This window comes from Dipteris shenzhenensis, chromosome 19, assembly GCF_047967505.1.
Source record: "Dipteris shenzhenensis isolate YYH24624 ecotype China chromosome 19, Dip_SZ_1.0, whole genome shotgun sequence".
NCBI lineage: Eukaryota > Viridiplantae > Streptophyta > Polypodiopsida > Gleicheniales > Dipteridaceae > Dipteris > Dipteris shenzhenensis.
The window spans coordinates 39,782,276-39,794,626 of NC_141614.1; the positions used below are offsets into that span (position 1 = coordinate 39,782,276).

At 43.4% G+C, this 12,351-nt stretch overlaps 1 protein-coding gene across 1 annotated transcript in view; it reads left to right on the forward strand.

The window, feature by feature from the left end:
* The window catches only part of LOC147890459 (uncharacterized), a 217,565-nt gene that overhangs the window by 17,409 nt on the left and 187,805 nt on the right, over positions 1 to 12,351 (forward strand). Inside the window, exon 2 of the mRNA XM_087390295.1 lies at positions 9,785 to 10,043. Coding sequence (XP_087246421.1) covers positions 9,785 to 10,043 — 259 coding nt within the window. The remainder of the gene's footprint in view (positions 1 to 9,784; positions 10,044 to 12,351) is intronic.

Consider the following 12,351-nt stretch of genomic DNA (forward strand, 5'->3'; position numbering starts at 1 on the left):
TAATATATTTTGGAGAGGACATGAATTAATTTTGGGCCCAAGAGGCTATGTAAAGCAAATCCCTTATTTTGGAAGAGAGGGATAATTTTGGATCCTTGTGCTTTTATGAAATATTATAAATACTCTAAATGAGGAAGCATGAGCCACTCATCCGGGGGGGGAGATTACACCCAATTTGCTTGTCGCTATCATGGTGTGATTGTGCTTCTTCTTCTCGAATTGAATTAAGTGGTGAATTTGTGTGAAAGAGTCCCCCTTTTGGTGCTACTGGTATCAGAGCCTTGGTCACACTCTTAGGGAGGAAAAAGAAATTGAAGCGCTGCTCAAAGTGGTACTTGCAGTAGAAGAAGAGTGTCGAATTAAAAGGAAAATCAAGAGAGTTAAAAAAAATAAAAGAAGAAACTCAAAAGCTCATTCAGTGATTATTCATCTCCACATTGCTGTTTCAACATGTTGATAAGGAAAAAAAAGGAAAAGACAACCAGGAAATATATACTTCACCACGTCAGATAGCTGAGACTTCATAAGGATCAGCTATAATGTGGGCTCGTAGATGATGAGCTTATGAACCAGGTTCCAGAGCATGTGTCTTTGTATTAGGCACCGAGACAAACCCCCACAAAAACTGACTGAACATGGATCACACAGACTCAAAGAGAGCCAAAAGACTACACAGCCCAAAACAGATTAACTTAGAACTGAACTTCCCCCCAAAACTCAGAGATCTTCACATAGTCATAACTGCACCACAACATCTCCTTCATGTGGAGAAAACCAGTAACACGGCCTCTCTTATCATCACGGAGCATTCATAATCTGTCTACTCCAAATTTGCAGTCGAGATTCACAGCCAAGCACCCCAAGACTCCAGCAAAAGCAAACAGCCCGTCTCTTAGGCTCCCAGCAAGAGTAGGCAGCTCGTAGCTTGGCATATGATCAAGATAACGTCACAACATCACCTTCCCTGTCGCCCAAGGTCCTCCACGCAAAGGTAACTGCCTCACAGCTCCTATACTTGCTCACAGAGCACCTACATCTCTCTTCTCCTTCACGCCTGCATAGTAGCGACGCCACAGTATCGCCTTCTCTGTCATCAAGCCTCAGCATCCGTAGCTCTCTTCTAATACAGCAGCCTAACCTCTAATCACATGCCCTCCGTAGCATGATGATCCTGGCCCGTATAAAGAACTCCAGCCAAAGCAACCGTCAGTGACTCTGTTAACTACCTTCTCTGTTTCCTTCTGCTAATCACGGGAGTAGCACCGATATTATTCCACCCAGCCTTTCTTGCCGAAACGTGAGAGCTAGCTGAGAATTGGAATTCAAAACATACGCGAGAGCTCATTCTCATCTCTCTCTAGCTTCAACAAGCCCCATCTCCCTAGATGGATCTAGACGCCACATGTCATTATTATAGGGCCTTACTAATGCAACATTTCACCCCTCTCTTGGGATGCTTTAGTTTCCTTTGCCCCTAGGCACATTTATTGCATTAGACCCTTAGCCTTAGATCCACCTAGTCTGGTGCTATCAACCCTCACCTAGGACCTTGACATTAATTCCCTCCCGATCATTTACATGAAGCGCAAATAAATATATTACAAATATGGATCCTTTAAGGGAAATGTCGACTGACTCTTCCGAGGTCATGCTACCTCGGCTAGAGCGTAACATTCCTTCCCTCTTCAGATATCAGCGTCCTCGATGATAAAGTCTGGGAACACTCTCCGCAACCGGTATACGGATTCCTAGGTAGCTTCGGATAGAGGCTGACCATCCCATGCAACCAACACCATGGGTATCTTCCGATTTCGTATTTGCATTGTTCCTCGGTCCAGGATTCTTATTGGTTTGCGCCTTGCATTATCCTCTATCTCCTGAAACAAAACCACACCTTCGATTAGTGAGTCACCTGTATGTAAAAATTTCTTTAAGCACGAAACATGAAAAATCGGGTGCACCTTACACCCCTGTGGCAATTCTAATTTATAGGCTACGTTGCCTATTCTCCTTAGAATTAACCACGGCCCACAGTATCGAGGTAATAACTTAGCACACTCTCCTGAAGTTAACGACTTCGAGTGCGAAGGAACTCTGAGAAAAACTTTTTCTCCTTCCTTAAATACTCTTATAGACCGGTTTTCATCCGCATACACCTTGGCTCTATCCATAGCCTGGCGGATATTAGCTCTCGCAAGTGCTAGCATCTCCCGCATTTGAACCACAAAGTTCGCGGCACTAGGCACTTTCTGAGGTACTCCAACTATAGTTGGATTTGCTGGTCTATAACCATAGTTCACAGCTCAAACGGATTGAACCCTGTAGAGGAATGTTTTCTATCATTGTAGGCAAACTCTAACAATGGCAACCACTTGTCCCATGTATGTTGCCTCAATGACACATATGCCCTGAGCATATCCTCTAAAGTCTGGTTGACTCTCTCCGTCTGACCATCCGTCTCAGGATGATCCCCACTACTCATTGCCAACTCAGTCCTTAGTGTCTCAAATACCGCTGTCCAAAAATGACCGGTAAATCTGACATCTCTGTCTGACACTATGGATCTAGGCAGTCCATGCAGACGAAATATATGTCTAATAAACAAATCCGCTACTTGTGGGGCACCAACAGACTCTCTAGTCGGAATGAAGTGAGCCATCTTGGTTAGACGATCAACCACCACAAGGATAGAATCATACCCTCCTTGTGTTATAGGCAGCCCTACAATAAAGTCCATGGAAATGCTCTCCCACTTACTTAGTGGTACTTCCAAGGGCTGTAAAAGTCCGGGTGGCTTCACCTGCTCGGCCTTACTTACCTGACACGAGAAACACCGTGTCACATATTCATGAATATGCTTTTTCATCTTTGGCCAAAAGAAATCTCGCTTCACGAGATCATATGTCTTCTCGACCCTAGGGTGTCCTGCACATGGGCTATCATGGCACTGTCGAATGACTCTCTGCCTGAGATCATTCTGACTAGGTACTACAACCTTGCCATTTCTTTTTAGCATACCATCCCTTATGGTATATCTTGCATAAGTTTGGTCTTTTCTGGATGCCAGGTCATCCTTATCATTTTCCCCGGGTTTTAACATATGAGCTTTAGGCCATAAGCTCTGGACAAACTCGTCCACCTTTTGAGTTTCTCTAATCTCGGTCATTAGAGCACTCTCTAATACCGTGAAACTCATATTGTGCATAATGCGAGACAATGCATCAGCAATCTTATTATCCTTTCCTCTTCGGTACCGAATCGTTAAATTAAACTCCTGCATGAGCTCTGCCCACCTAGCTTGGCGGCCTTTTTTTTTTTTCCAAGAAAAAGAGTTCTATTAAGTAAGAGAAAAAACCCGCGAGAGCAAGCTCAAAGCGGAATATATCATGAAATCATAAGGATAAATAAAAAACCCCCTCAGGATGAGGTGGAAAACAACCAGGGCTGAGGTTGAAAGTGCCACCTCAACCCTGTAGTAGTTTCAGAGAAGAAAGGAGAATCCTTCCATTCCCTGAAGAAAGAAGCCCTCCTAGCTGAGGCTGCACGGGAGTCTCCCTGCATACCCGTCCATACGGCCATCAAAGTATGTACGATGTCTGTCCAGCTTGGCGGCCTTTCAAGTCAGGTTGTTTACAAAAATGTTTAAGAGTATCATGATCCACATCCACATAAAACTCTGAACCATACAAATAATGCCTCCATGTTTTCAAAGCATGGATAACAGCATACAACTCCAATTCATGAGTTGGACAATTCCTTTGAGAGGGAGAAAGCTTCTTGCTTTCAAAGGCTACTGGCCTTCCCTCTTGAAGGAGAACTGCTCCTACCGCAATGCCACTACATCGGTTTCCAGGAACAACAGTTTCTGGGGATCAACTATTTTTAACACCGGTCCAGCGACCATAGCTTGTTTTATGGTGTTAAAACTTTCTTGTTGATTTTGTTCCCATATAAAAGGTACTTTATCTGAGGTCAGATCAGTCAATGGTGATACTATTTCGGAATATCCTTTGATATGCCTTCTATAAAATTGGACAAGTCCCAAGAATGATCGCAACAGACTCTGAGGGATTGGCCAAGTGAGTATCGCAGCCACTTTCTTCGGATCCATTTCTACCCCCTCTGGAGTAATTATGAATCCTAAATATTCAAGCCTAACCATACACAGTATAGTTTTCTTTTTATTTACATAAAGACAGGCTTTTCTCAAAGTACTGAACACTATTCTCAGGTGTTCATGATGCTCAGTAATACTTTTACTGAACACTAGAATATCGTCAATAAAATGTACTACAAACTTTCTGATATACGGACGTAGTAAATCGTTCATAAGCATGACGAATGTAGCAGGAGCATTGGTAAGTCCAGAGGGCATTACCAAAAACTCATAATGACCAAACCTGCTTCTGAAAGCAGTTTTATGCACATCCTCGGCTCTAATCCGGATCTGATGGTAGCCACACTTAAGATCTATCTTGCTGAAAATCACGGCTCCATGTAATGCATCTAGCAAATCATCAATTTGAGCCATCGGATACCTGTGCTTAACAGTGATATTATTCAATGCTCTGTAATCTATACAGAGGCAAAACGTATCATCCTTTTTCTTCTTTAATATCACTAGCGAAGCAAAAGGTGAGAAACTTGGTTGAATCTGCCCCAACTTGAGGTATTCTTCCAGTTGTCTACGCACCTCCGCCTCTTCAGTAAAACTCATTCTATAGGGTGGTCTATTTACAGGTTCTGCCCTGGAATCAGTTCAACTTTATGCTGAACATTCCGCACTGGAGGTAATCCATAAGGTAGTTCATCCCTAAAACATTCAGAGAACTCCTCTATTATAAGATTAGCCAGCTTGGCCATCTCACCACTTTGCGTGACATCAGTGCTAGCCGAAGAATCATCAACCGGCTCTACCGATGCTGTACAAAGGAATAAAAACTCTTCTCGAGCTCATCTTGAATTGATATACGTGCTTTTTCCAATCAATGGCTGGATTCTTCCTAGAATGCCACGCCATACCCAAGGCTATATCTGCATGAGCAAGCTTGGTCATTTCAAAATCAAGCTTCTTAGCATAGTCCTGAATACGAAGCTCCAACTGTGGGTAACCCTTTGGTCCCATACTTCAGTTGAACTTCCATCTGCCATCCTGACTGTATACGCATAGTTAGATGGGTTAGTCTTTAACTTCAGCCTCTTCACGAGCTTGGAGTTAATCACATTGTGAGTTGACGCCGAGTCAAATAACACAATGACATCATGATTGGCCACTTGCCCTTTCATTTTAATTAACTCCGTATCATTAAAGGCTGTATACCCCGTTGCTGCGGGCTTTGATAGGATGTTATCAGGTGCACTCGTTACTAGCTTAGCAACAGACACACATAACAAACAAGGTACTGACCTCTGAGAAGATCCCGCTAGCTGAATCTGCATCTCTTCCGCTCTGGGACTTTCCTCCATTTTCACGTCGCATTCTGAGACCACCATCTCAGCCATCCGACGATCTTTATTCCGTGGACAATCCTTCTACTGATGAGGCTGAAGGCATCCAAAACACAAGCCTTCTCTCCTCGCTTTTTCTCTTAGTTCTGGGTTTAAGGGAGACTTAGAGCAAGCCCGGGCTGCCATTGGGGTTACTTTCCTCTTCACTCCAATGGTGGTACTTGGTTTAGGAGTTTCAGCTGGTTTTGCCTGCTTGGCTTGACCACTCGGCTGAGATTCACTCCCTTTACTAATCCATTTCTTCTTAAACCCAGATTTCTTCGGATATCCATACTGGGTTCCGACCTGTGCAAACCCACTTGGCTTGTTGCCCTTGGCATCTTCATAGTTCAGGGCTATGGCTATTGCATCATCTAACGTGTTCGCGTACTTAGCCCGAACTTCCATTTTTATCCGATCATTCAATCCAAATATGAAATCTTTTACTTGGATTGATTGAGGCAGGGGTTCATCGACCTTCATTACGCTCTCTCAAAACTTATTAGTGTATTCTGCCACTGACAAATTTCTCTGACGAAGGTTCCTATATTGATCCCAAGCTCGGGATGCTTCGTCAGGAGGTAAGAAGTGTTTCCTGAATTCTCTTTTAAACCCCTTCCAGGTAGTGGATGCTATACCATCTTTTTGTTGCTTAATCCACCACCGATCCGCTGCCTCACTAAACATGTGAGTGGCCTTGCGGATCTTCTTGATATCATTCATGATTTCACAAATGGCGAACGCCTCGTCCCATTTGTGTAACCAGGTCTCAATGACATCAGAACCACGGTCGTTCATCCGACCAGAATACTTTTCCGGCGTGTAATTGGCAATATTTGGTACTTTAGCCTTCCTAGGCTCGACCGTATGGACACTAGACTCCGGTTCCATTGGAGCCTTTCCCTTCTCATCTCGAGAAGGTCTGGCAGACATACTCTGTATCACTCTTCTAAGTTCAGATTGCCCTGCATTGGCCTGTAACTTTTGCGCTAATAACTGCTGCAAGGCATCCTCAAGCAATGCAATCCTGCCAGATAAGGCGTGAGCTCCTGGGCGCGACACCTGCTGGGTCGGTCGGACTCCTGGCTCACCAGGGTCCCTCCTGGAAGCCCCTTCTTCTGCTTCCATTTAGTTCAATGGGTGTTTTGTTTTGTTTAACACCACTAAAACACTGTATTTACAAACTGACACAATTCAGTGTACTGACACTTTGACACAATTCCCTATACTAGGGAATACCTGCAATCCCAGATTCACACTAACTAGGCATTTGATACATGCAATATATCCCAAATCCCGCTTTTCCCTATACTAGGGAATTTCCTGCAAGTCAACTCAGACTGAAGCACATAGGCATATGCATAGGCATAGTAAATTGTAAACTCTGCTGTACAGAAATAATAGGCTGCACACTTATAATGAAGGAAAAATTGATGCTCCTTGGAAGCTCCACGCAATTCGTGTCGCCGAAGCCTACAGCCTCCACGTACTGCCTGCTCGCAAATGATACGATCTTTTTTTCTTTTACTTCTGTCAAAGCGTAGCTCTCTGTTTGGAATCTGTCACAGCCTAAGAGTGGTCTGCGTGGCCTTGGACGAAACAGATAATTTGTTCGTCAACCTATCATCTATCTTCACCAGCCTCCCCTAGGTCCCGTGTGTCGCCCAATCCACGTATCGCTTCGAAGGCCTCCCGTAACACGAGCCCATTTACCAAATGATTATATTACCTCTAATCCTTGCCTGGTGTCAACGGATGAGACGGCCAGATCCTGTGACTGTTTAAAAGCACACGTGCATCTCACGCCCACGCCGTTCTTCGTCACACCTGCGCTCCAAACTTGCTGTCCGCTACCAAAGCTTTCACCTAGCTCCACGTAACTCCCATACCACGAACAGTCACCTAACACCCCGCAATCTCCTACTAACCAGTGCGGGATGACCATCGAACAGACATGTCGTTCGTCGTCAGGGGCACAACACCTCCATTTCGTCGTAGATCACGTATCGTCACTACAGGCATTCAATGCCCCAAATCCCGACCGCTTCAAGTTACGTTGCCAGAGAGCTCGATTTTTGATTTCAACTTCTCCGAGTGAGTTCTCACGCTCCTCTTCACTCCCGTCACCAAGATCCTCTCTCTCACCTAGCCTTTGGCTCTGATACCAATTGTTAACTACCTTCTCTGTTTCCTTCTACTAATCACGGGAGTAGCACCGATATTATTCCACCCAGCCTTTCTTGCCGAAACGTGAGAGCTAGCTGAGAATTGGAATTCAAAACATACGTGAGAGCTCATTCTCATCTCTCTCTAGCTTCAACAAGCCCCATCTCCCTAGATGGATCTAGATGCCACATGTCATCATTATAGGGCCTTACTAATGCAACATTTCACCCCTCTCTTGGGATGCTTTAGTTTCCGTTGCCCCTAGGCACATTTATTGCATTAGACCCTTAGCCTTAGATCCACCTAGTCTGGTGCTATCAACCCTCACCTAGGACCTTGACATTAATTCCCTCCCGATCATTTACATGAAGCGCAAATAAATATATTACAAATATAGATCCTTTAAGGGAAATGTCGACTGATTCTTCCGAGGTTATGCTACCTCGGCTAGAGCATAACAGACTCGTTCGTCACTTACAAGCTTGCACTCTTCGAACCAGCTTCTAGCTCACATGCAACTAACGATCACCTATCTTGTATCAGGAAACTCCGTCATCGCAGCAGCTTCTTCCCTGGATCTGGTGCACACGATCTCCACAGACAATGTATTCCAGCCTCTCAAGAGCAGCCGTTGTCGACACTTTCAGTAGATGTTACGTACTTCATTCTTCCACCTTTACGTGAAGTTAGCCAACAGAGCAAACCTCCCGTCATCACACAAGCCATGGGACTCATGGACTCCCGTAGTCGGAGAAGCTCCCATTTCCAGAACCCATCACTCACCTTCCTCACGCACAAGTTTTTCCTGTTCTCACACAACCTCCCTTCCACTACGAGCCTGTGCCATTGATCTGGTTGTTCCCCCCAACTCGCCTTCGTCAAGTGCAACGTAAGATCCTTCCAGCATCAAACCGAATCAGCTCCTAGCTGCCATCTTCACGTAGCTCCAGCTCACAGTCCAGAAGCTCTGCTTCATCCTTTCACGTAGCCACCTTGCATGTGCAGGATGCCTTCCCAATCGGTCCAGCCACCTCAGCCTAATTTGCCAGCTCATCAGTGACATTTTACCACTCCCATTTAAAAAATGCAAATATCCCCCCAAGGCACTCTAAATGCACATTTTGGACCTTTAGTCACACAATTCCCACACACATTAGCATGCACATTAAAGCTTGCATGCACCCCTGTACACACACATGAAAAGCCCCTTGACATGGGCACCAAAACATATCAAATTCTCGTAACATGCAAGTGCACATTGACTCAGGAAAATATAAAAAAACCCTTCATGACTTGATTTACGTGACCCCAAAAACATTTCACTTGACCACACACTAGACACCCTTGCTCAGGAAGTCTGGTACAACCACATTGCATTTCATCATTTCCCATGACGTCCCTGCAAAACATACTTTATTGTCTCAAAAAACTATACATTAGTCCATCATGCTTGTGAAAGAAAAATCCACAAATGCCAAAAGCCCACACCTACCCTAGATGTGTACAACTATGTGCCTACCCACAGCTATATACAGTGCTCAAAAACTTGATACAGATTTTGTCCTATCAACGTGTCTAACTAATTTAGATGTGACATCATTTTAACATCGATTGAAGCCGTAGCATCAATAAGTGATGGGCAGTGCTGTGTTTTGTTCCTGAAATCTCAAACCTGGAATATTTTACGAGTTATCGCTTCCTACTGTTATCTGTAGCCAATATCAGAAGTCTACTGTTTGTGAGGAAGCATGTAGACCTTCACATCTTGCGATTTGCTTTGAAATTACAAGATGGATGGCAGGCAGGTTGGCTGCGATGATTCACATCGCATGTTTAGGAGATTTGTCTCTTTGTATATGTAGTGTTTACAAGACAAAATTATGTTTGGGCAAAGAGGACTTGCAAAGGAAATCTTGATAGATGTCCAGGTTGGCATATATTACAGGTAGCTATGAAAGAGCATGTGAATGCAGATGTCCAGGTTGGCAGATATGACATGTAGCTATGAAAGACCATGTGAATGCTAAACGTTAGCATATCTGTCTGAGTCTGTTCAATATGGCACGTGGATTTTGTTATACTACACAGGTTCTGTATAATTCAGGTGGAGTTCACTTTTGTATATTGCCAGCTTGCAGCTTTGGGCCATCCAACGACAATATCCTATTTAGCAGAAGTAGCAAAGATTGTGCTTGAAGAAACGGGGCTACTTCCACATATTAATGCTGGGGTAATGTCACGGTCAGACATTGCCCGTCTGCGACATGTTTCAGTCAGTCAAGGTTTGATGTTAGAGACAAATTCTGAAAGACTTTTGAAGCCTGGGGGTGCACATTACAGGTGTCCAGATAAGGTGCCATCTGTTCGAATTGCTACAATTGCTGCAGCTGGTATATCTTATGCAGAAATTTAATTATTCTTTCGCACTGGACAATTAATTATTGAAGGATGCATTAATTGTGGAAGCTTGAATTTGTCTACTCTGTATGCTTGGTGCTAATTTTTCTTATGGAGCATTATTGAGCTTTTTCCTGCAATCACATGGGCCCTGTGGAAGTGGAAATTTTTATATGTTGTTATTTCATCGTGATATGACTCTTTACACAGGCACAATTAATTGAGGAAGTGAAAATTGTAGACATATGGGAACATAAAGGTGAAAGTTGGCAGGTGTGTACCTATTGATGAAGTTAATTGTTAGGGAATGGAGAGTAAACATGAAACCATAACATGCCCATTCTTCAGTACATTAATGAGCAGACCTACAATCTCCTTCCAGGCTCTGTCCAAGGGCTGGGCAGGTTGTATGTTACTCTTATATTTCTATTTTTCTATCTTTGTGATATAATAATCTCTTCAAAGCTCTGATAGAGTAAGGTGGGGGAGTTATATTCCTCTATAAAATTACACTTAGTAACAAAGCTGGAACTGTAAGAAAGCACATGCAATCACCTTTATTGTAGGTCATCCTTTGCTTTGTCAAAGTTCTTTAGAGTGTAACATATTTCTCTACGTTTTGAGCTAGGAGAAGATCATAGAATGGAGACGTTACTAGTATGAAGGGAGCTTTGGCTTGACTAGTCTAAGAGAGCGTGCAATTGTCATCACTCAAATTTTGTGCTCTTCTCATAACAAAAACTTTAATATAGACAGTTTGATATGTTGATCTTTTTGCTGTTGGTGCCCATGTTTTTATTCAGTCTTTATGATTTAGGCATTTCTCCTTCAAAATGAAGGAATTCTTGTTTCTCAGGAGAGAAAGTGATCCCGATATAGAACTAGATCTAGAAGCACAACATCCCTTAAAAAATCCCCAATATGCTATGTCGTGAATTTGAGCCATAGGGAAAATTTGAATTTTGAACTTCGGTAAACAATTTAGCCCTACATGCATTCATATTTGGACATACAGCACATGCCCATGTATACATACGTAACACACACACGCACACCTTTTTGTTGTGAAAAGCACTGTTTCATTATAAAGTAATGTACATTCATAGCTGCCCCAGAAAAGAGCAACTACTACTGAAAAAAAGAAGTGATAAAACACTTCTAGTTGGGCTGGAGGAATGTCTCCAAGAAAGTAGGCATCTTGGAGAGACTGATGCAAAGAAGGGAAAAGGAAAGTAGAAACATCCACTGAGGAGTGTCTTTACAGCCCAATGGTACGACCACAAAGCCCAGTAAAAGAACTAATCATAATTTGATGTGGAGGCATATCTATCAAATAACTAGAAATGCCTGCTCAAGGAAATCCTGGGAAAATGGACATGAAGAAAAGCCGCCAATCTGGGAAGTAAATTACAAGCAGTAGGACAGGTCCAAATAAGATCCAGCATGGTCTCTCTCAGATGCGAGCACGTAGGGCAGGCCGAGGAAGCAATACGCCTGGCAGCTAACAAAGAACCCACATGTAATGCACCCACTCTTGACAAGTTTTTCACCAAGCAAGAGACTTGTCAAGATGCCAAAAATGATTACATGCTCCTGAATCCACGGATGTGGAAGTAATACAAAATAGGCTTTTCTAGCTGAGAGATTGCAAAGGAGAATGGGTAGTAACCCGGGAGCCCCCGATCAACTTCCGATCCAAGAGAGGAACAGTAGAAAACAAGGGACAGGCTGAAAAGGCTGCAGCATAGTGGTCATGCCAAATAGGCTTGTGATGCAAATCCAAACACTACCACGGTATTGCCCCGAGGGAAAGAGAGTGTGCAGCCCCAGTCATCCACCACATCTGCCATAGTAGAAATACAAGTGACACAAGCATGAGCAAGGTGCATCCGTGAGGAAGTCCAACAGCCATTCGGTGTCAAAACTCGGCAGATTTTTTTAGATTGCCACTAATAGTGTAGACTTTTGAAAAACTCTTTAGATGAACAACCTTTATCAAAGACAGCCATTTGCCTGGCCTTAGTTTCCCATTTGGCAATTTTTATGTGGTCATTGCTTTGTAAGAGATGCCGAGCTTCACATAAACATGCAATCTCAGTCTGAGCAGGTAATTCTTCCTATACTCACGAATTACGTACTGCATTAGAGAGGCAAAAGCATTCCATGCGTAATCAATATCAATCTGGCACTATTCTCAAAGAGCTGCAATGGCATCACAAATCATTTTCTTATATTCATCATGCTCCAAGTAAGTATCATTAACTATAAGGAGTCTTTTATCTGGCAACCTGTAATGTGGCA